The 23,857-nt window shown below is 38.6% G+C and overlaps 1 protein-coding gene across 1 annotated transcript in view; it reads right to left on the bottom strand.

Moving 5' to 3' along the window:
* Window positions 1-23,857, bottom strand: part of NALCN (sodium leak channel, non-selective) — a 253,658-nt gene that overhangs the window by 28,734 nt on the left and 201,067 nt on the right. The window contains exons 18-27 of the mRNA XM_087814251.1: window positions 18,267-18,368; window positions 17,826-17,895; window positions 15,222-15,313; window positions 15,011-15,133; window positions 12,842-12,898; window positions 12,479-12,599; window positions 12,254-12,385; window positions 11,129-11,296; window positions 9,325-9,429; window positions 4,130-4,236 (exon numbers count right to left, since the gene is read on the bottom strand). Of these exons, the coding sequence (XP_087670377.1) occupies window positions 4,130-4,236; window positions 9,325-9,429; window positions 11,129-11,296; window positions 12,254-12,385; window positions 12,479-12,599; window positions 12,842-12,898; window positions 15,011-15,133; window positions 15,222-15,313; window positions 17,826-17,895; window positions 18,267-18,368 (1,077 nt within the window). The remainder of the gene's footprint in view (window positions 1-4,129; window positions 4,237-9,324; window positions 9,430-11,128; window positions 11,297-12,253; window positions 12,386-12,478; window positions 12,600-12,841; window positions 12,899-15,010; window positions 15,134-15,221; window positions 15,314-17,825; window positions 17,896-18,266; window positions 18,369-23,857) is intronic.

Below are 23,857 nucleotides of genomic sequence, written 5' to 3'. Positions count from 1 at the left end.
TTGTACTTCCTAGAATGCACCAATAGTTTTGCCTTGCACTTTGGCAATGGCAATTTGACTTTCCTCAGTTTGCAACACCTTACCTCTGCCTAGCCCCCCTGCCCCATTCACCTGCCCAAGACTCCTCTTCCTTTCAGCTGCCTAATTCCTATTCATTCTTCGAAATAACTGAGTGTCTTCTCCTCGGGGTCCTTGGCCCTGGTCCTGTCATAGTTGGTTAAGGGCCTCTCCTGTGTGTGTCCTGCACCCTTTGCCTGCTGTATCCTATCCTGGCCAATAGACCAGGAAGCTACAGAAATTTATACCTCGAGCCCTTCCCTGGACAGGTACCTTCCAAGATCCTCAAAGCAGCCCAGCTGTGAGTTCATATAGTCCTATGTTTTCATTAAACTTACAAGGACAAGGTAGTTTTATATTCTTTTTCTTAAAGGGTGTTCCCAAATTGCTTGAGCCATATAGATTCTATAAAAATTTGATCTTCTCCCTAGATTGTATCACAGTATAACATAAAATTACCTAGAGGCAAGATTTCAGGTGAGCTTCAAGTGAGTTTAGGGGCTTATTTATGTAGCATCAAAACCCTTTGCATATTATATTAAATTATTTGTAATTTTATTTTCTGTTCTCCACCAGACTTCAAGCTCCTGGGGGTCAGGACCTATAGCTTGTCCCCAGTGACAGCATAGTACCCAGCGTACAGTGAACACTCAATAAATGCACTTATTATAAAACAAACTATTTTCTTGATTTCTCTCTCATAAATTCCATTTTCCTATATCAAAGACTTCTGCTTAAAGCAAAACACACAATATTTATAATATATGACACGCTTAATCCTTTTTACCAAGGTAATTTTATCTTATCAAGCCTGAGTGGTTCCAAAGAAAATGAGTGTATTCATTTAAAGAGAAAATACAGAAACCACCGTGTCTCCTGAATTAGATAGTGCACATTTATGTCCTAATTATAATTATCAAAGCATTCATCTAGGCCAATCCCCAGATATAAGTTATTTTCTTAATCGTAAATTAGCCAATATAAAATTACAAAATTTTTGACTGCTAACTCTTGACGAGCTTACTAAAGAAGGAAATTGTGAAAATTACCATGGTTACAGCTGACATTTATTTGATGGAAGATTTACATTTCACTAAAATTAATCCAAGTCACAATTTTCTGAACAAATGGACAAAAACTATTGTGATGTTCAAATGATGCCTCTTTATTCACTTAAGCTTTTAAAGTGTCATTGAACTTGAAATCCCTAATAACTTACAAAGGACATTACATTTCAACTTACTCTGATTTTTAAAATCATAGGTAGCTGGTTTTATGAAACAAGTTGAATACCATAGGGTACAACTGGAAAAAACTTTACTTTTCTCCCAACACTGCTTTCTAGGATGTCCTAGCTCCCTTCCTGACATCTTGGGGAGATTCCAAAGCTTTTTAGATCAGGTTCATTCTAAAAAGTCCACTCCATTTTATGTCTAACCTTGGCTATCATAACCCAGTACAGCATAGGGATCCCATCCTCAGCAGCTCATCCTGACTAGTGGTTTGAGGAGGGAAGAATAGTTTTTAACCTCCCTGCTCCACTCCTTCTCTTCAGGCCCCCATCTGGTTCTTACAAGACTGGAGTTAGAGAAATGGAGCGAGGCTCTGCGTATTTTATGCTCTGGTACTCTGGCCATTGGTGGTCTTGTCACAACAGCTGTTATTCTTTATGGAGTGCATGTGTGTATTCTTATGAAACACTCCATATATTAACCACGTTTCTAGGTTCTGTAAATCTGATACTTTATCATCTGTCCTACATACATATGCTGGACTCACTTTGTTCTGGACAACCTGATAAAATGTCCACGTTACCCTGCCTTGGCCTTCTGCCTCCTTCAGCACCCTCTTCCCAACCTTGGGAAAAGTCCTTTCTAGGGTGTGCTTTTCAAATACAAACTAGTCAGTCAAGAGTCCATACCCTCAACCACCTCTTTTATTAGGCTTTCATACTCCAGGCCACTATATACTGGCCCTAATCACCCCAGGGCCACATACCAGATCATGAGGACAGTCCCCATGTCTTAGAGCCCACTGAAATGATCAAACTAGCCAACCCTAAGCCTGATTGCCTTGCCTCATCTTCCTTCCCAGGGAAAGCAGAAAAAAAGCTCTTGCCCATAGTCTCTTTCCTTCTGCCTCATGACCAACCCTGGTGCTTCCCTGTGTGGCTCTGTGGTGGGGCATGGCCCTTCCTCCTGGGAACTGTGAGCATCAAGTTATTTCTTCAATGGTAATTGATTCTCTTGATCTGTTGACTTTACTATACCTAAAATTTTCCATTAACACATTATATTTTAAAACACTCACCAATGAGGATGCCCCATTGTGACATTCCTGCTGTGAGTGTAGTCTGTAGGTGATTCTCAGCTCCCAGTCCTGGGAACACACACACAGCCTTTTCCAATAAGGGCACCTGCTCCCCAGTACATAACCCTTTGCAGCAGTGTTCCATCAAGATGGCTCAGATCAGGTGGCCCTAAGCAGTGATGACTCGGCCCTCAGGGAATGTCAGATACTCCTGCCCTGCCAGATAGTGAAGAGCTGCTTGCCCACAGAAGTCTCTCTTCTTGCCTTGCCAATCTCTGATGTCAACTAGTCCTCCTGGGGGTCCTTAGTTGGCTGGGGTGGGAAACACCTTTTTCTATGATAAAGGGAGAGGTTCACTCACTTCATGATGTTTTCTGTGAGTATAGTGTTTTCTTTTGCCTGACCTGGGTGATGGAGGTGGATAATTTTTTAGTAACTTCTGCTGGGATTGCCTAGTGGCTCTCTTTAGAATATAATAATACCTTTTCTCCTATTAACCCCAGCTTTGAGGCTTTAGCCAAAATTCCAAAAGAGAAGAAAAAAAAAAATCCCACTGATGTACTGATTTAAGTAAATTATTTATGGTATAATAATGAGTTTTTAACCTCACAAAAAAAACAAATGTTTCATGCTTCTTTTTTTATTTTAATGTAAATGAGTGATTTTCTAGTTAACACTGGGATATAGTCCCATGTGTTTTATCTCTCTATACCCTTGATGAAGCCACACATCCAAAATTAATTTATCTTTTCATAATTCTTTGGTATTTAAAAAATAAAAATCCTATAAAAATTGTATTGAATTGTTTATAAAAGTGAATTTCATTTTAGAGAAATGCCAAAGCAGTAACAATGAGTCCTACAAATGGGTGAAATGTTATTCCTTTTAAAGAGTTTGACATTTAGTAGAGAATATCAGTTATGACAAAAACAGAGTAGTTGCTGTGCTTCGCTCATTATTCTAAGAGGTAAAATGGAATAAAAAGAAAACAGCTAACAATTTACAAATGCAGTTGACAGAACACTCAGTTCACCAATGAAGCAGATTGAGATATTCCATTTCTGGTCATTAGTAAAATGGATGAGAAAGGAGGTAGTAGGCACTTCCAGCTTTAATATAAATGCTTTGGAAACTCATTTTCAAGAAAGATAAATTTTAAAGAGTTATATATATATATATATATATATATATATATATATATATATACACACACACAATCAATTGTGTTACTGATTATCCCTTTCTAGTGTTTCAATAATGAAAATCCTTCAATGTCAGTTGGTTTTAAAATTGAAATAGCTGTATGATTTAGGTAGGCTTCTTTATCATTGTTATGAGGACATCAGATCCTCCCTTAAAGATATAAACTCAGGGTGAGTTCAGTTTTAATTTGATCAACATTTTTAAAAAAACTAAATTAATTTTTTAAAGTTAAAGTAAAATTTGATTAAAAATCTGATTGAAAAGATTTTTTTAAATCTCTCTAATTTTAAAGCCATGTGAATCTCGATATAAACTTCTAAAGTATTTGAAATATACTGCAGTGATAATTCATTAGTTTCATCAAGCAACATAGGACTCTGGGTACCACTTTTTCTCCTATTTACTGTAGTTTTGCATACTGTTGCAATTCAGTGCTTCGCCTTCAAATCACTTTAACACCTCTGTCAGAGTTACTCTTAGTTTCATACCATATTATACTGATTTTAAACCTTATACTGACAAATAAAGCATTCTTAGAGATATTTTTCTGATATCTTACCAAACACGGGGCACCCAAAATCCAGGTTTTTTCTCTCCAGGTCTTAATTTTAAATTTAGGTTCTTGGACACACTCACATTAATTCTGAATATGCCATTGCAATCTTCCTAAAATAGAAAAAAAAAAAGGAGATTGGGGAGGAAACCTGGTCAGAAAATGAACTCGGAGAAGACAAAAGATAAGAAATCCATTTTACATATAATTACAAAGGTCTTTATAATAGGGATGTGGACAGCTAACCAGCAAATAGTAACAAAGGTTGCAAGGTTGCAGAGATGAGTGGTGAAAGCTGATACTGAAAGCATTAGTAAGTGGGCAAAAGATTTGAGCAGACATTCCTCCAAGGAAGATATATAAATGGCCAATGAGCACATGAAAAGTTGCTCAGCACCATTAGTCATCAGGGAAATGAAAATCAAAACCACAATGGGATTCCACTAACACCGGCCAAGAAGGCTATAATCAAAAAGTTAATAACAGGTTTTGAGGAGGATTTGCAGAATTGAAATCCTCATGTTAGAGCCTCACACAGTGCTGGTGGGAATGGAAAATGGTGCAGCCACTTTAGAAAATAGTGTGGCAGTTTCTCAAATGACCAAAGAGTTACCATAAGACCTAGAAATTCTACTCCTAGGCATCTACCCATGATAAATAAAAAACCAATAACATATACACAGAAACTTATACATGAATGTTTATATCACTATTACCATAAATAGCATTATTTATACCAGTCAAAAGGTGGAAAAAATCGACATGTCTATCAATAGATAAATACGTATATAAAAGTTGGTATATCCGTACATAGAAAGGAATGAAGTAGTGATACATGCCAGAACATGGATGCACCCTGAAAATATTATGTTAAGTTTAAAAAGCTAGCCACCAAAGACTACATATTACATGATTCCTTTCATATAAAAGTCCAAAACAGGGAACTGTATAGATACATAAAGTAATTAAGTGGTTTTTAGGGATGGAGATGTCAGGGGGATAAGGTTTCCTAAGAAGTGTGTTAGTGAAAAGATACTGTGTTTCTTTATAAAGTGATAAAAATGTTCTATAATTTCTTGTGGTGATGGTTGTACTACTCTGACTATGCTAAAAATCACTGAATTGTACATTTGAAGTGGGCGAATTGTGTGGTATGTGAATTATAGCTCAATAAAAATGTTTAAAATGGATTTAAAAAAATAGAATATTAGCAAGAAGTTTTGGACTCATTCTCTGTCCTAATTTTTCCTTTTGTTTTCTTTGATTCTATGATTATGATGGTTGTACTTGAACCTAAATCTCCTTTCTGGGTTCAGAGCACATACACTTGAATATTTCAACAGAACTTCACATTTTAACCTGCTTAAAGTCACCTTCGATTTTAAATCACTTACCTTCCTGCTTCCCTATTTCTGTCTGTCGACCAACGTCCTATCAACACCCCAACATCAAGAGTTCAGAGTTGCTTGGGGCTTTTCCCTACACACCTGGCCCATGTCTTCATTCTTATTTCAACTAGTTTAATACCAACATTACACCTGTTTAGATTACCAATACAATTCTTTAGAATAAAAGCCTTACACAAATAACATGCCTTTAACTTATAAAGCATAGATAAATTTACCTATAACTACTCAAAGGCAAACATAACTGGCATTTTGATGTATATCTTTTGAGTCTTTTTTCCTATGCATATATGAGTTTGTACAGTTTTATTCTCTCATAGCTCATTTTTTTTCAGTTAAAATATATTCCAATTATCTTCTCATACATATTCATCTACAATGTTATTCCCAGTGGCTGTGCTGAGGGGTATCACATCAAGGTCCCATGATGGACTTGTCCTTACTGCCTCTTCCAAACTGTTTTTCTGAGTCCAACGGAGTCGCCCTTTGGTTGGGTGAGGCAGCCTAGTGTCCTGGTTAGAAGCATGGACTATGGTGTCAGGCTGCCCCGGGCATGGATCTCAGCTTCCCCACTTATTGGATGGTGACCTTGGATAAGTCATTCAACCTTCGTATATCTGGTTTCCTCTTCAGTAGAATGCGTGTAACAATGGTAGTTCTCGGGACAACACCTGTGCTTTGTGAGCACTGATGTGTCTGATTCCTTTTCCTATAAGCCTTCGATGACTTCTCATTTCTCATCAAAGAAATTCTGACCCCCTTAGACTGGCATTCCAGGTCCCTGAGGATCTCTTCCTAAACTACATTTCTGGCCTGTTTTTCAATTCATTTTGACATGGGAGGGAAGTGAAGTTTAACACATACTATTGGGATTTGGGTTAGGGACTTTACCTAAGTAAACTAGTTTAATCTTTATAATATCACTGTGTGAGAAGTGTTAAAGAGGGGGAAATAGGTTCAGAGAGATTAAGTGATCAGAACAAGTCACCATAACTACTTTCTTCATTTCGTCTCCTCTGCTTGGAAGGGCCTTTCCTGCTAGAATCCCTACTTCTCCGTAAAGCCTTGTCAGCACAGCACCCCCAGGTGGAAAACTACTTCCCATACTTGACAGACTGTATATTGCCCGGCCGGTGAGGCTCAGCAGTTGAGCAGTGACCTATGATCCAGGAGATCTCGATTCGATTCCCCCGTCAGGGCACATGCCCGGGTTGCAGGCTCGATCCCTAGTTGGGGACATGCAGGAGGCAGCCGATCAATGACTCTCATCATTGATGTTTCTCTCTCTCTCTCTCTCTCTCTCTCTCTCTCTCTCCCCCTTCCTCTTTCTGAAATCAATAAAGATACATTAAAAAAAAAAAAGACTGCATATTACTTTCACTTCTCATGTGCCCTTTTAAATTCTACCTTTATGTTATAGTGGCTTAAACATGAAACAAACATTCTGACTGGACAGTAAATGCCGCAAAGCAATGGCAATGACTTACACATTGTCTCAGCCCTCATTTCACCAATTATGGTGCTTTATACATAACTGCTAGTTAATAACTGTCAAAAGGTATCCTCAGAGTTTGTTTACAGGGCTTTGGTGACTAAGTTCTGGGCTCCTTATCTCCATCTGAAGTGATGTTAAGATTTCTGCTGTCAAATTTTAAGAAAAAGGAGCCAAGGGAGGAAGTGCTCAGGCAGACATCAAGAAAATAACATGTTCTCCCAACTGGAAAACACTGCATCAACAGCTCAAGCTTTGCTATCTTTGAACTTTAGCTGTGTGATCCAAATGTTGGGGTATCTAGTTTCCCCTTTCCCTTTGTCTCTTCTTTTAGAAAGATGGACTGAAGTTCTGAGGTAGACCTGAAGTTTCCTTCATCTGCATGTTTTCCTTGGCCTTGGCCTCCTATATCAGGACTAGAAAAAAACCTGTCCTGATGTGAAGACACAGACCACATTTCCTTTCAATTATTCTGCCTGACGTCGACGCTCTCTACAGTGACTAAGTTTTCTTAGGCTGTCCTCTGAGCCTACCTCTAATGCGTCACTGCTCTGGGAAAGAGGACAAGTGCATCATGATATCTGTGTGCTTGTCCATCCACTGTGTGCTCTGTCTCCTATCCAAGTAAGTCATCAATCTTTACTTTGGGCTGGGGAGGAGCAGATAATATAAATGCACATTGTTCTTAGTTATTACGAATATACTGAGTCATCAAAATTCCTACTAGTCTTCATCCTGAAATGTGATTATCTTTTTTGTCTCTATTCAGTGTGGATCTAAAATAACCCTTCTTTCCTTACACAAGCTTGTGGATTAATGAATCAATTCCTTACTTCCTTCATTAGCTAATTTGGTACACCATGACCTTTACACCATGTTCCTCATTACATGTCTTCTCAGGTTTATTGAAGTTCCTCTGGGAAGGGAAGTTAAAGGAAGCAGTGAATTAGATTTGGGAATCAACATAAGGTCCGCCTAACTTATGTATGTCTCTTCTGTTCTCCACTTCCTGAAATCCTCATTTTGAATATAATCGATAACATATATTGACTGCACAAAGATGTTATCTGTATTTTATAACAATTAGAGAGCTAATAATTTTTATAATTAGAAGCCTGAAAATGTAGTAATTTTCAAACTGATATAAATCTATATCAGATAGCCATAGTTGCTGGAAATATGTATTGTAGTTCAGCTCTATTAATCCTTTCCAAAACATGCATTTTAATGGATTCAGGGCATTATTTTACCTGTATAAATGAGGAAATACTTTTGCTAGTTTATACATCAACAGCACTTGGTTCACGTCATTAGCCTATTCACAATATAAGGCAGAGTCCTAAAAGAATGGGACACTGGATAGTGTAGCAGAGATTGGCAATTATTAACCAAATTGTCCCCCTGTCCCCCACAGAATACACCACTAAAATGCATATTGCAGTCGCCCTTCCAGTCTGGTGAGGCTGTGCTCTTTCCAGTAGAATGTGGGCTGAAGTGAGGTGTGATGGTTCTAAGCTCAGCCCACAGCCCTATCAGCTAGAGGTGGTTTTCTGTTGTATGAGTCAGCTAAACAGAGAAGACTTGAAAACAGCAAAGGGTGGAGACACAAAATAGAAGGAACTTGAGTGCCTGCGAGATCATTTGGAGGAGATCTGTCCAAATTACCCAAGATGCAATATATTCATTTTATTATGTTCAGCTACTGAAATACTGGGGTTGTTCCAGCAGCTAGCTTCTCTTACTGACACTGACTACGGGAGAAAGCTGTAGCAAAGCATCCAAGCTTTGGTCTTTGCGTGTTGTCTCAATGAGGAAGATTCTGGGCAGCTCAGAACTAATGCAAGGCCTTGACTTTTTAATGGGGAGAAGGCTGGAGTGGAGGATTATAAAGGGGTGAGAAAGTCAGACTTTGCCTTTAGTACTTTGGGTGGGGAGGCTGTTTGTTTACATGAGTCTCATGTGACAACAGAGGCAGGATTAAGCTCGAGAAAGATCCAGTGGAACGTGGGCTGAAAGTTTCTGAGGTTCAGCACCTGGAATCTTGGGTGACTATGCAGAAGATGTCAACAGTACATTGACACTGGAATAAGAGGGAAGAGCAGAAGTCCCTGAGATGTGCTTATAATCCTATAAAACTTTGTTAGCCAGAAAAGATATACTGCATGCTTAAGCAAAAGGAGTTCTTGGGAAGAAAATTATTGAGTTTTGTCAGGAGGGTTCTCAAAGTTGCCTCAGCACATGCTTACCAAGGGATGGTTGACTATCTTAATTTTTATTCCAAAAAACGAAAAGGATTATCTTACCCTCCTAATAATGTTGGGATCGTTGCACTTTGCCAGTTTTCCAGCAAAAAGCTGAACTCCAAAGCTTGCAAAAACAAGCATTAATGTCAGCAAAAGAATGGAGACCTGAAAGAAATTGGTGAGATATCAAATCTCTTGGTAAAACATTAAACAGTAGGTTTGGCTTGAACAGCAATATGAACGGGACTTTTCTGATAACATTGTACGAAATTCATGATCTTTTGATGATATCTTTTAATTTCTCCAGCACAGGTCATTCAATTAGCCTTACTGGAATGTTAAAAGAAGAAAATTAACAAGAGGTTTTGAACTTTCAGAATAAAAACATATGACTTTCACGTAAGAAAATGGGCTAAGGTATTTTTGATATGACTTAGACTTTTCTGATTTTAAAATCAACACTTTGATCCATTTTACTGAATGGAGCAAAAGAAAAATGTTTAAATAATTATACTTTCCCCATTTTCTCAAAATGAGTTCATACCTTTATTAGCAGAGCATAAATTAGGGAGACGGTGGCTTTGCTTTCTTGTGAGCATGACGGTGTGTGAATGTGCTACTCACAGGATTTGAGGTAACTCAGTTTCAAAGCAAATCTATTTTCTGACTCAGGCTCCCTCTGCTGGAGGACCACGTTGGTCTCCACAGAGAAAGATGGCAAAGGGTAAAATACTGAGCACACTACTGATCTGCTCTGGTTGAATAATCTAAAATATACTTAAATATACTAAAATTACACAGAAACATCACCAGGAGAAAGGCACAAATAGATTCTCTTCTAAAATCTATCAAGGGTCAAAGATATGCCTACATTGCCCATCACGTGATATTCTGCTTTCCTTCCACTCTAGCTGTGTGAAAGCCACCATTTTATGGCTTTATTGCAAAGAAAATATTAAATTTTAAACACATCTTTAAAAAATGTTAACAACTCTATGCCTATAGTAACGTTCCAACCTGTCTTTAAAATACCTTAGGATCAACTGCAACTACAACTGTTCTCCAGAAAGCAAGATGTAAAACAGGTTCATGCAAATTAATTCACATTTTCCAGGCACAAGCAGAAATCATCAGTAATAAAAAGCATCCTTTGATCACTCCTCTGTAAGGCAAAGATCCTTCTGTAAACAGGTTGTGAGCAATGAACTTCTACTCGCTGCTTTTTCTGCAGCCCTGCTCTTAGAAGACCATAAATCAATGTTTGCTCAAGTAAAAAGAATGTTTTCCCCCTCAATCACGTTTGCAAGTATGCATTATTGTACATTTAGATTAGTTAACGTAGGGTACATTTGTATGTTCCTTTTTTTTAGTTTGTTTTATGTTAACATTCTAAAGATCAGAGACAAATTCTAATGCGGTATGCTTTAAGAGGCATATTAAATGAGATTATGAACCCAGATGTATTAATTCCTGATATGATTTGTGGAGTAGATGGTGTTAACCTTCTTACCCTTAATTTTCAGATGGGGAAAATAAAACCCAAAGTAGAAATTAGGGTCACGAGTTAGGAATGGAAGTGTCAGCAAATATTATGTCTTTGGATTCTTCTTTCATTGTCATTTCCAGAGTGCTTTTCTATAGCTTAAAAAAAATGTTTGTTGAAATAACTATACTAATAAGGCAGAAGCATTCAGGGGGAGCATTTCTGAATACGTGCTGTGCTTTGTTAGTGCTTTTATAGTCCTCTGGCCAAAAATCAAAATTGTAGACTTCACCTTGACAAGCCAGGCTCGCTTTACCCTCTCGTTAGCTACACTGAAGAGCTGGGCTATGGGCACTGGGAGCAGAGGTCACTGTGACTTACCAAAAAAATTTCCTTGAAGCCGCTGAAAAGCTCTCGAACCACTTTCCTCATCTGCGGCACCAGTTTGAATATCCGCAGCGGTCTCAGGCACCGAAGCACCATGAGGAGCTGAGCTCCCGATTCAGCAGGCACATTTTGAGGCATCCAACAAAGAAATATCAAGCTCACCTAGAGGAAAAAAATGTCCTCTGAAATTTATACAATTTATCCTCGACTATTCACATTTTCTGAGAGCCAACTGGCCACGACTTTCCCTTAGCAGAGACTCCACATATTGTGTGAGACAAGCATCCACCCGGTGAATATGCAGCCTCTTAACTCTAAACTGTGAACCCAGCCTAGACCCAAGCAGCCCCAAAGAAAAGTCATCAAGTAGATGCAGGAATGAAACGGGGATGCCCACCGTGTGTGTGCACCAGGGCACTCTGCCCCTTCCCTTACTGACGCACGGGAGGCTCCACTGATGTCAGCAGGATTGAAATTTCTTTGATCAAAGATATAAACCTCACGCTTGACCTGATACTAGTTTATTAACTATCTAAACATGCTACAGTTAATGGCCATAGTTCTCCTTGCTGTGCTGATTTTATGTCTTCTTGGGCATAGAGAAAAATAATGAAATTTCTTTGAGTTGTTTACTATGGTTTTTCAAATTAGTTTAACCAAACAGTTGAATGGTCTTTCCTAGCCAGATATTTTGTGCCTTAGAATTGAGAGACAGGTCCAACCATTCTCAGTTTAGTTTGCTTTTAGCAGTAAGGGGCTCATCAATCAATTATATGATATAGTTCTGTGGGTTTTTTTTGTTTGTTTTTTGTTAGTGTAGGAGCCACAAGAATTGTGGGGGGCAAACTAGATTTGCTGCCTTAGACCTTACTAATGTATGTCTTACATATACATGAAAGTGGATGATGTATTTCAACCCTACCCATGAATCTTTTTAATGCTTTTAATTTAGATTTTTATACACATGCTTCTTCTTCAGCTATAATGGACACACTCCACTTAACAACTGAGTTTTGGCATCTACCCCTTCGTGACTCACATATCTCACTCTTGTACCAAGAAAAGTGGGAGATTTTACTAATCCATTATATTTTTCATTTAGGAAATAATCAGACTTACAAGATATATAAATATGTCCATTACACCACCGAAGTCCCTGATGACAGCAGTCGGAGTGAAAAATAAGCCATCTGCCATAATCTTCAGATTAAGCTCAATGCTCATAAATATCACAAACACATACTCAGCAATCTGAAACGAGCAACAGGCAGCGCGATCACAAGTGGGAAAACCGCAGGTCAGAGTTTCTCCTGGGAGCTGGGGGCTAAGGTTCAGCAGCAGTACCTGCAAAGTAGGTGCGTGCATGACTCTCCGGAAGGGGGATTCGAACATCATGGAAATGCAGGAGCAGATGGTTACGATGATCATGACCCAGTCCAGGTAAGTCACCAATCCCAACAAATCACTGCCAAAGACCAAACAGAACTGAGCGACACAAACTCTCCGGCAAAGGTGGCTAAAAGTCAGAGGAGACGCTGCTGCGATTCTAAGAACGTGACTGGTATTTTTTTGATGAATTATCATCAGTTGTCTTATTTCACGGCACAAGGTAGCAAGAAAATAGAGAATTTTAAATATTTTTATGCAACATGAAATAGTACATGGGAACTTCAAATGTGCATGGAAAAAAGAGTTTGAAAAGCTTACTAAAGTTGGTGGTACTTTGTGTTTTTCACAGCTCCTGTGACAGGATCTGTTTTAGATCTGTAAGAGAGAATAAACATATGAACTTCTGCAACATAGCAATGGTGTTATAACTTGGCAGCCTAGTATTTATAAGCATCTCGTCTACCTTAAATCTTTTTCACCCTCTTTAAAAATGTCCATTATAATATATGTTAACTGTATGTGACTTTGGAAGGCAGGGAACGTTAGATGAAAGAAAAATCAGAAGAGTTTGCAGTTGATTCATATGAAAGTAAAGTTTATATTTCTCAAAATACTTAATTTTTGAATTAATGATTCCATTTCACAATTTCTGACATGGGTATTACAAAATTAAACTTTGACTTTCCTTTAAAAACACTCAGTTAAAAATCTTTGCCTTAGCAGTTCAAGGACGTTCCTCATAATTATTTAATTAAATATCTATAAATTCAGTAGAGCACTTCACACTGTATTTAACTATGATCTTATGGAGTAATGTACATAGAATTTCTCGGAGTGGGGATTTCTAACTTTTACTTTCAGGGAGCCAATCTTCAGCGAAGCCCCCAACGGCATTTGTATGTGTACTCCCAATCACAACAAAGTCATCTTTGGTCCATATGAACTGCATTGCTGACAAGGAGAATTATACCACACTAAACGGAGTGGAGAATTAATAATTACATATTAACTTGAAGGTAACCAACAGGATAATTCCAGATGAAAAACCCACTTTGGAACTGACCAAATCAACTCTAAATTGCCAACTTCTTCCCTTACTTTGTGAAAACTCAGGGGAGTGTTTAATGATTATTACTCAGGTACTTGAAGCTGTGAAGGTCTTTCTAGAACAGCAGAAAGAACAATGGACTGACCATCAGAGAGGGCCATGCACTAGCTGGTGTCCTTGAGCAAAGCTCTCAACCTCTGCTGAGCTAAACGCCCTCCTCTGTTGGAGGAGGGGACACACAAATGACACCAAATGGTTGATGAGGTCTTCTTCAGCCCTGAAATGTTACGACAATATATTAGTTTCATATGGTTGCTATAACAAAGTACCACAGGCTGAGTGGGTTGAACAACAGAAACTCATTTTCTCATAGTTCTGGAGGCTAGAAGTTCAAGGTGTCAGCAGGGTTGGTTCTTTCTGACGGCTGAGAGAAGGATCTGTCTCAGTTCCCTCTCCTTGGCTTGTGGACAGCCATCTTCTCCTTAGGTCTTCATGCAGTCTCCCCTCTATATGTGTCTGTGTCCAAATGTCCTTGTCTTATAAGGACACCTGTCATATTGGATTAGAGTCCACTCTAATGACCTCATTTTAATTTAATTACTTATTTAAAGTCCTTATCTGGGATACATTCTGAGGTACTGGAGGTTAGCATTTCAACATATAAATATTTTGGGGGGTGGACACAATTCAGCTCATAATAGATAGCAAATATATCATATGCTACTGATTATCAACAAAGGAGATCAATTTACTTAAATAGTAGAATCAGGAAAGGTCCAATTACAGATGGGAAAGTATTCTTACTTCCTCCAGGACTCTTAATGTCTTTAAGATATTTACTTAGTCATGCATGACAAAAAATCTATTTCATCCACTGGCTGTCTGCTAAAATTGGCATGAATCACCACAAATGCAGCATCCTCCAGCCTCTTGCAAGCTTCTACCATGTAGGTATAGAGACACTGGCCAGTGGGTTTTCTTCTCGTAACAGTTGGTAATGGAAACTTTCTTTCTACTTTACATTATTCTAAAAGAAACCATTTGGGGTATTTTGATCTCAAAGAAATTACAAGTTGAAAAGAAGATGGGTGCAATGACCTTTACCTTGTCATTCGGTCTCCCTTTGTTTCAGTGTTCAAAATAAATATGGAGTTAATAACACTGACACATACATATTGAGCAGCAGTTAAAATGAACAGATAAAAATTGGCTGTTAAGTGCTTTCTAAACGTGAGTTTTATATAAATGTAAACTGCTTGCAACCTTTGTTTGTTTCCCACCTTGATGGCCGCTCAGCAAATAGGAGCAGCATGATTAATTAGCCCACAGTTTATTTTGTGACCCCATTAGGATTACACGGTCCTTCTTCCTGGTATGACAACCCCACCTGCTGTTTGTACGATTCAGGCCAAACCCTGGCTGAAACCGAGTGTACTTACGCATTGAAGCGTGCTCGGACCACCACCCGGCAGAAGTTTCGGAACCTGTGCTCCCGGCCCACTATGAACAGGGGCTTATCGAAGTACGGATGGTTCTCTCGAAGTTCCTCTTCCTGCACCTTCCTTGAAGGGGACATTTATGGGAGAGTAAGCTTAAGGGCACGTTTGCTGTTCCAAAATGAGAGCCAAGAAACACTGTAGCACCCTTTACCTTTTCATTTCTGCTTGTTCCTTCTTTTCTTGGATCATCTTTATTTCACTGTCTTCTCTTTGTGCATTTCTATATCTCACTGTATTGGAATGCTAGAAATAAATTAAAAGGGCCATATCAAAATGGGTGCTATTTTTGAAGAACACCCCAAAATGATCATTTAAAAAAACTGAAATAAGTATCTTTATTTTATATATATCTTAATGGCCGTGGTCATCTTAACGAGGGTCTTTTTACTCCAAAGGATTTTTTTTTCATTAACAATATTTATTGAGAGCCAATTATGTGCCGGGTACTGTTTTAGTCCTGGGGATGTGGCAAAAGGGGAAATAAAATGAAAACAAAAACACAAGATGATATCCCTGATTTGTGGGGCTAATGTTCTGGTTAGGGAGACAGGTCAAAATTAAACCAAAATAAGTAAGAATGTGAGAAAAGTTTTAGCACTTTGGTAAAAAACAAAAGGGAATAGAGTGCTAGAGGCCTCCAAGATTAAATAGACAGATCAGAGCAGACCTCAATAAGAAACTGTTATTTGAGCAAAGGCTAGAAGGATGCAGGCCACTGGATGTTTGCAGAAGTATGTTCTTTCTGAGGAGTGAGTGGGTCTGCACACGGAATAGCCAGGATGCCAGTGTGGGTGGAAAGCAAGCAACAGTGTAGGAGATGAGGCCAGAGGGGGGTGTGGGGAGCAGATCATGAAGGATATGGACTCTGCTTTTCACTCTGTGGGAGATGGAGGGCCATTGTTCAAATAACTTGACACATTTTATAGAAAATAGTGCCTAGATTGAATTGTTTGTCTCTTCTATCATTTGGAACAAGTGAAAAAGATGAAACTCTCCATTTTAAATTGCTTCTACTGTGGAGGAAAAAACATTAGGAAAGATTTCTTATAAATAGCAGAACCCCCATGACCTTTTGCTATGGAGAAGACAAGGGGTGGATTTTTGTTATACATCTATGTAGAACACATAACAAAATATCTTTGAAGAAGAAATAAACTTCTGCAATTGAGGTAATTCAAACAGAACCTTTTGTTGCATGGAGTTAAACACATTTTCAAAGCCATGTTCTAATTTGATTTTGGAGTGCATTTTTATTGAATTCCATGGAAGGAAAGTCCCTTGAACCAGTGTTGTCTCTTTGAATTTTCACCTAGAAGTTTTCTTCATGTGCTATGGCTGATCACAAACTGTAGTGAGTACACAAGACACGTGTTGAATCCAATCACAATTCCGCGTTGACAATACAAGACGGTGGATCATATCAGACAGCTCTCTGGCTTAAAACTTCATGGAGGTAACAGATGTTTGCGCTAATTAGAACCATGCACCTTGGGTAATGGCGATATCAGGTGTCTCATCACCAACTTCTTCCATTCTTAATTTTCCCGGGAACACGTAGTAAGGAGAGTTTACTGACTAAGATAGCAGTTTCTTGAAAGCAGATGAAGTATGCTAAAAACATTCCAGAAACTCTTAAGAAGTAAGGGGTAAGTGGTGGAAAAGACAAAAACAAAAACCTGTAAGGCTTTGCCAACTTTCTCTTGCTACAGACCTCTTACCATCATTGGCTTTGGACATTCAAGGTTGCTTTCTCAGCCAAGTTATCCAGACTCAGCCTAAGACATATGTTATAATCCAGGCTTCACTCATGATAATTACTTAGCATGCGCTTTCCACTTCTATGGTAATGTTGGCATGGTAGAGCTGCCGGGGAGTCTAACCTGGAAGTCAGGCTATGCCTCCTCTGGTGCCCTGGATTTTCATGTGGTTTCCTCCTTCACTCATCTGGGGCTCTGACCCCATGTGGAGGAGTCTACACTGCCCATCCTCTAACATTACTTGTTCCCAAATCTCCACCTTCCATTCCTTCACAGTATTTTATTCTTCTTTATAGTACAGAGTCAACCTATCACAGCAATGAAAAAAAGAATGAAAATCATCCAGAAATTATTATATATTTGTTTACTTGCTCACCATCTCTTTTGCTAGACTTTAAGCGCCTACAGGGCAGAGATGGTGTCTTGTTTCCCCATTAGTTCTAATCACTAAGAACAGAATCTGGCCTACAATGAACACAATATATACTTGGGTCAGTAAATAAATAAATGAATGATCTAGGGTCCAAAAGCAAAGAAATTATTGGGAAATCTTATGCAGACTTTGACTCAAAAATTCCTTTAAAAATCAAATTTTATTTCCTAGTATGTAAAGCCCTGAAATAATGGAAAGTGCATTTAGAGTCTAGAATATTTGGAATTTAGTAAGCATTCAAAGTTAATAATGTGAATCGTTCCTATAAAATGCTTTGAATGTTTTTAATTTCAGTCAAATATAATGGATATGTCATTTTTGTGTTGCTATCTTAATGAAGGTATGTGCTTTGTGGGATGTCTGGAATTTTCTAGAGTTAGCCATAACTTTTCTGTACCTTGTTATTTAATTTACTTCCAGAGTCTCCTTATTTCCTCTGGCAGAAAGTCTTAAGGAGATATAACAATGTGACTGAAAGACCCAAGTGCTGGAATTGTCTGAGCAGTCATTTAAATACATTTTCATAATCATGTTTCCAAAATCCAAAGCATCGCTTAGAACTTACATCTTGAGTCAGAGTTTCAAGAGATTTCCCCCTGCTGATCCTCTGGCTGTTTGATCCGTGTCTTAGTGATCTAAAAGGACCACAACCAATCAGTCAGTACATCTCAAGACCAGATTTGGATGTAAGCAATGATCATTATTTAAAAAAAAACAAAAAACAACTTTTCTTAAATAAAACAAGTAAATTTATTTTTATAGCAAAAGCTTTAGTCTACTCAAATGTCTTTGATCCCATTTAACAAAATTCAGAATTTTGCCATCATGAAGGAAAATATTTTTGAAAGATCTTTTGCATCTTTGGATCTGATTGTAAATTTCATTACTGTTAGCATCAAGGAATAGAACCCATGCCTATCTGCTAACCAGGGCTGTGTACAGTGAACACTTCCTGTAACACTCCTTTCCTTAGTCTGTCTGCAGCCTCCTCTCCTGGTGTATTTACCTGCGCTCTTGGCGGATGTGATGCTGCACACTGAGAATTGACCTTTCCTTTGCGGGCTGCCCCTCAAATGAACCACTCAGCATGCGCTGTCGAGTGCAAGCTCTAGGGAAAAAAGGTAGCCCAAGATAAATGCGTGATCTGTACACATGGGATGAATAATACATAACTGCTCATTACTCTGATTATTTTTAAGGAAACACCAATGATCAGGCAAAATACAGCAAATGGCACATAATCATAAAGGAAAAGGAGTTTTAGGCTTCAGGTCAAGAACACTTACAAAGCAGAACTGTCGTAGCTATGAAGAGGGACTGGAAAATAAACAGAAAGCTCTTGCCCCTCCCCCCATCACCCAAATAGGAGAACTTCTATTGGGATTCTGTGAGTAGTAGGGCCAACCTGATCATAGTTAATCATGTCATTGTTTTTGAATTTAGACAAGGAGATTTCCATTAAAACCCCTTAGGGAAGGATTTGTCCACCAAGGCCCCTAGGATGATGGAATATATGTTTCAAGAAGATTTTGCAGAACTCTAGGAAAACTGGAAAGCATAAAGTTAGAGAGAGGCACAAATTAGCAGTAAAGAGAAGTAACTAAAGCTGGAATTAATACCTAGAGAAACCTCAGTCTAAAGCTTGTGACTTATAGGTAATCATTCACCATTTTCTTTGCAGCCACAAAACTCCGAAGACTTTTAAAAATATGTTCTCTTTTTCATAATTGTGTGACTCAGTAACTGTGGTGTGAGTGATTTGGAGAGAGAACAAAGTTTCTTCTCCAGAAAGCTCCCCCCAACTGAAAATGACAGAAATTCCCTTGAGGTAGTAGTCAAGTGGAAGGAAAATAATACAAGGGTTAGGAGAGCTGTGTTCCAGAGGTGACACTGTCACGAATTAGTTGAGTAACCTTTCAGCTCATTTCCCTTATGGGTAACCTGAGGAGAAGGCCTTGATCTCAAAGAAAATGCATAGACTTAAAATACTATGATTTTATGATATGAAAATCTTATACACTGTAGTTATTCAACACCTGAACACTTGTACAACTGTCACTGCTTTACACTTTCATACTTATATTTCCTAATATGTTACCTAGACTGGCTTTGATTTATATTACTGTGTCTGTGTCTGCTTACTACACTTAAAACAGCAGCTTTTATGATACCATGTGCATATTTAAGTACCTAAAAATGCCTTTGATGCCAGTGAAGATAATTATGGTAAATACCTATGAAAAATCATACAAGCTCAATGAATGCAAATGCATTACAGAAAATAAAGCTCAAATAACCACAATTCTTAGTTTAATAAGCAGCACGATCCACTCTGAGATAAAATCCAAGTGAAAATTTCATTGAACAACAAGAATTTATGACAATGATATACAGAGATTGTGCTTATTTCCAAGACTACAATGACGTTGCATAGGAAGATACATTTGTAAGTTAGGCTGAGTTGACAAAGGTGTTGCATGTTGTGTATACTAAGGACTGTTTATCCAACAAAGAACTGAAAATTATGAAGCCATCCTGAGAAAATTTACTTGCACAATGGTATTATTCTGACATATATACAGATCCTTGCCATTTGTGTAAACTGTCAAGACTTAAGCTGCAGCCACTGTCCTAGTAACTTATTCTTTTGTTACAACTCTCCCCTGAAGTAGTCGAGATGTCTCGACCTTTCATACAAAATACATACGCCTGGATTATAACATATCCATTTGAATTGGTTGACCTGCTGTGTTTGAGTTGGAAGAATGCAACTGGCTTTAAGCTGCCTGTAATAAAGGACTGTTGGAGGGGTCCGTTTGCCTGTGAGCATCAAAGCCCAATAAGATGTGAATAGGAGTTTGGAGCAAAGAAAGTGATTAGTTTTAGGAAGTAGCCCAAGCCCGGAGACACAGGTGAGCTAATACCTAAAGACCTGGCTCCCCAATAGCTTTCAGGGGGTGGGTTATATAGGAGAAAAATCATTAATCATGATGACTAAGGGAGTTAGGGTCATGGTCAAGGTTTCAGTCTCTACTGACTGGTTGGCACTAGGGGAGGGGTAGTTTGATCAGTGTATCTGGTCCTAATGTTGGCCATGGCATCACTTCGTCTGGTTTTGCTGCTTTTCTGTACCTGGAGCTAAAACATAACTGCGTCCTAGAAGCTATCTCTAGTTTGACCGAAACTCTGTATCTGTGGTCAACAGACCTGAGGCTTTACTCCTGAGATTATTTGATGTTGGTCAGAACCTTAGTGTCCTGAGGGCTCAATGCTTAAGGGAGTGGCCATGCAAGGGAGAAGGGGGCAGGTGAGTCAGGGTGCCAGATGAGGCCAGTTTGGATCAAAAGGAAATAAAGGAGGAAGGGTCACATTAAAGAAACGAAATTTCTGCGGGTTACAGTGTCTGCCCAACAGTCCAGCCTAAAGCTGCCTGGGCCTTCTCACTGGGGAAGAGTTAGCACTCCATCTACTGACTACAGGGTTTACAGATGTTCCAAAATCTGGGTCAGCATAACACACCCACTCCTGCTGGGTGTCCTCTGTGGATCCTGCCCAGACCCCCTTCCTCTAACTACAAGACAAACAGGTCTCTGTGCAGACTCCCTGGCCATTGGAAAACCTCTGACATCTCTTCCTCCAACAGCGTGACTGAAATTGTGGTGAGAAAGCAAGTCCCTTTTCCTCTTTGGCTCAAGATCACTTTACTCTTTCCCACTGGGTCCAGAGAATTCAGAAAATAGTACGAAAACAGGCTAGAGTTTTGGCCATGTAGGGGAATCTTCCTTCTCTGTATGATTCAGTGATTTTTGGGTGTGGGGGCTGGTTTTTAGCTCTACCCTGCAATCAGAAAACCTGTGCTTAATCTGGTTAAGACAGCCATTTCAATGTGTATGATACTTAAAACCATTTCCTTTCATTTCCTTTTCCTATCACTTTCTTCTATGTTTATAACACTCTTTGCTAATAAAATCTTAAATTAGATAATTATGGGAATAAATAATAAAATGCTCAGCAACTCTGGGCCCATTTAACCGTGTAGCAGGTGATTTCGGAGTTCCACTGGAGCCAAGCATAAACTCCAGTGGCTTCCACTTCCACATTGGGTGGGCCCTGCCAGGCTCTTCTTGTTCTCTGAGCAGAGGCTGCTTACCCACCTCTGCGTTTCCTGGGCTCCAAAAGTACCCACGTAATCTGACCAAAGTGAAGTCAGGCAAATGGGGCCACCTTCGCTTGGTGGTAAGAGGTCAACTTTGGTGTCTAAGGCTCAGCGTGGTTCCCTGTGCCAGCCCCACACATCCCAGCACTCCACCTCCGAGGCAAAGGTAAACAGTCTACATCTCCATTTAGCAGTGCTCTTGTTCAGTCTCTTCTTGGATCAACTGCTCCAATACCTCCCTCTTTCCTTTGAATACCTTTAATGGCTTTCGAATGAGAAAACAGTAGGTGCTCAATAAATATTTTTTAAATGAGTGAACCTTGAAATTCTGTGAAGATCAAATATTTTAATTTCTTTTTTTGATCACTTCATGCTTATGAAGCATGGAAATAATCACAAAGAAAACAGCATGTGTTTGAAATATGCTTTTTAAAGGGGAAGTTAAATAATCTTAATTTCATTACAAGTTGGAATACTATGCCACCAAAAAATGAGCTGCACACCTATGACAGATGAGACGCTTACATACTAATGAAAAAGGGATTAGACATTGCTTCTTGGGAGTAGAGCATTTATAAACATTTATCTATATTTTAGGTGAAAGCTATTAAGGGGAACTCTGTAAGCCAATATGAAGCTGAGATGAACTCATTTCAATGTCTTAAATGGGAGACCTGATCTGTCGCTGGGAACATGGTCTCCATATATCGTGTCTTACAGCAATCTACCACCAAGCTGAAGTAGTAACTAAGGAATTTGAGATTTTTAATGTTTTATCAATAAGGAATTTGAGACTCTTAATATGTTACCAATATTTTAGTAAAGAACCTACTCAGAAGAAGTTCTTGAATGTTCAACTAAGTTATATTTTGCCACTTAAAATTTTTCATTTGAATTTAGATGTCTTTTGGTCTTACATAAAGATAAAAGAAACATGTTTTCAGGAAGAAAATGTTCATTTATTTGCTCCCTAGAGAAAAAGCAAAGGTAATGGTATTGAAAAGAGCGCACTGATCTTCAGGGAAGGTGTTGCTTTTCTTAGAGGAAAGGCCGATAGAGTTGTGGTATTAAGGTCTTCATCATCTTTCTCTTCACCGTGGCAAGTACTAGAAAGGCCAGTTTCCTAGAAAGTCCATCTAGTGGCTTAACATAAAAAACACTGGTCTGCCTGCTTGGCTTCTTGACCTGGGAGGCACAAGGTTTCAAGTGTCTGGTGAAAAATAATGAAGTCTTTTGTCTTGTCTGAGTGAGGAAATTCTCCATTATGCAGGCATATGTAATCCCTTTATTCCTGCTCCCTGGGGGAGAATTACAGTGAGGCATTTTCCTTTTCCCAGTTGGGGTTAATGTTATGTCCTCTCTACCTTTGAAAGTAAAACAAGACGAGGACCCCTGAGGATGATTCAAATGTGGGAATATTCTACAGCAAACACACAGTCCCAGTTGCAAAAATATTACCCCTGGTTTCTTGCCAAGCCTTTGAAAAAAAACATATGAAAGATTGATTCTTTTTTCTTCTTCTTTGCATTGCCTTTGTGCTGTGGAATTTCAATTGCCCCTTACATGACAGCCATATATATATAATCTTTTACGGAGGCTGAGGGAAGAGAATCGCGTCTTAAGAAATTGTCTCTATTTTTCTTGACATTTCTCCATCTAAAATATTTTTAAATTGGCCCAAAGATTATGGTTATGCGAGAGATCTTTGGTGCTTTATTAGCCTTTAAACACCACTAGTTGTTTATAGAAACAGTAGCAGGGGGTCCTAGGTTTCTTTCTTCTCTTTCTCCATGTCTTCTTTCTTAATGTTCCAGAACAAAGGTGTTGGAAAAGCCTGTGAATTCTGTAATGAAAAAGAGAGATCTGGGAGTCTTCAAATTATTTTCATTCATTATAGAAAAGTTAGATTACATGATACCATCAGATATTAATTACCATCTAAAAGAACTGCAATATAACTTTGCAGAGCATTAAATTTGAGGAATTTTACTCAAATCTTGAACTCCACAAGGTAGCACATTGTAAAATATTATCCAGTGTCAGTTAATATAATGTAATCATATCAACAGACAACAGAAAAATAGTCCTTCAGGGATAATTATGTAAAACTATGGTAGAACTGTAAAGGAAATAGATGATGAGTATTTCCTGGCGTGGACTCTTACCTGACTCCACTGAAGCGACTTGTCCAAAGAAGAGGCGACAGCAGATACTGATGGGTGAGTTGCTCTGTAATGGGCTCTCGCTGAGGTGAGGAGAAAGCTGCATTTTTATCGTAGTGAATACCCTATTCCTTCGTGAATCAGCCCAGTCCTGAGTGAATGGATATGGCTCTTGAATAGCAACAGATTAGTTCTTTTCAATCTTGCATTATTAATAAAAATGTTTTTATATAGACATGTAAATACATGTCTAGGGCAACTAGAACTTCACTGTGGATT

The sequence above is a fragment of the Miniopterus natalensis genome, chromosome 2 (assembly GCF_054644295.1).
Source record: "Miniopterus natalensis isolate mMinNat1 chromosome 2, mMinNat1.hap1, whole genome shotgun sequence".
Taxonomy (NCBI): domain Eukaryota; kingdom Metazoa; phylum Chordata; class Mammalia; order Chiroptera; family Miniopteridae; genus Miniopterus; species Miniopterus natalensis.
This window is presented reverse-complemented; position numbering and strand designations above follow the sequence as displayed.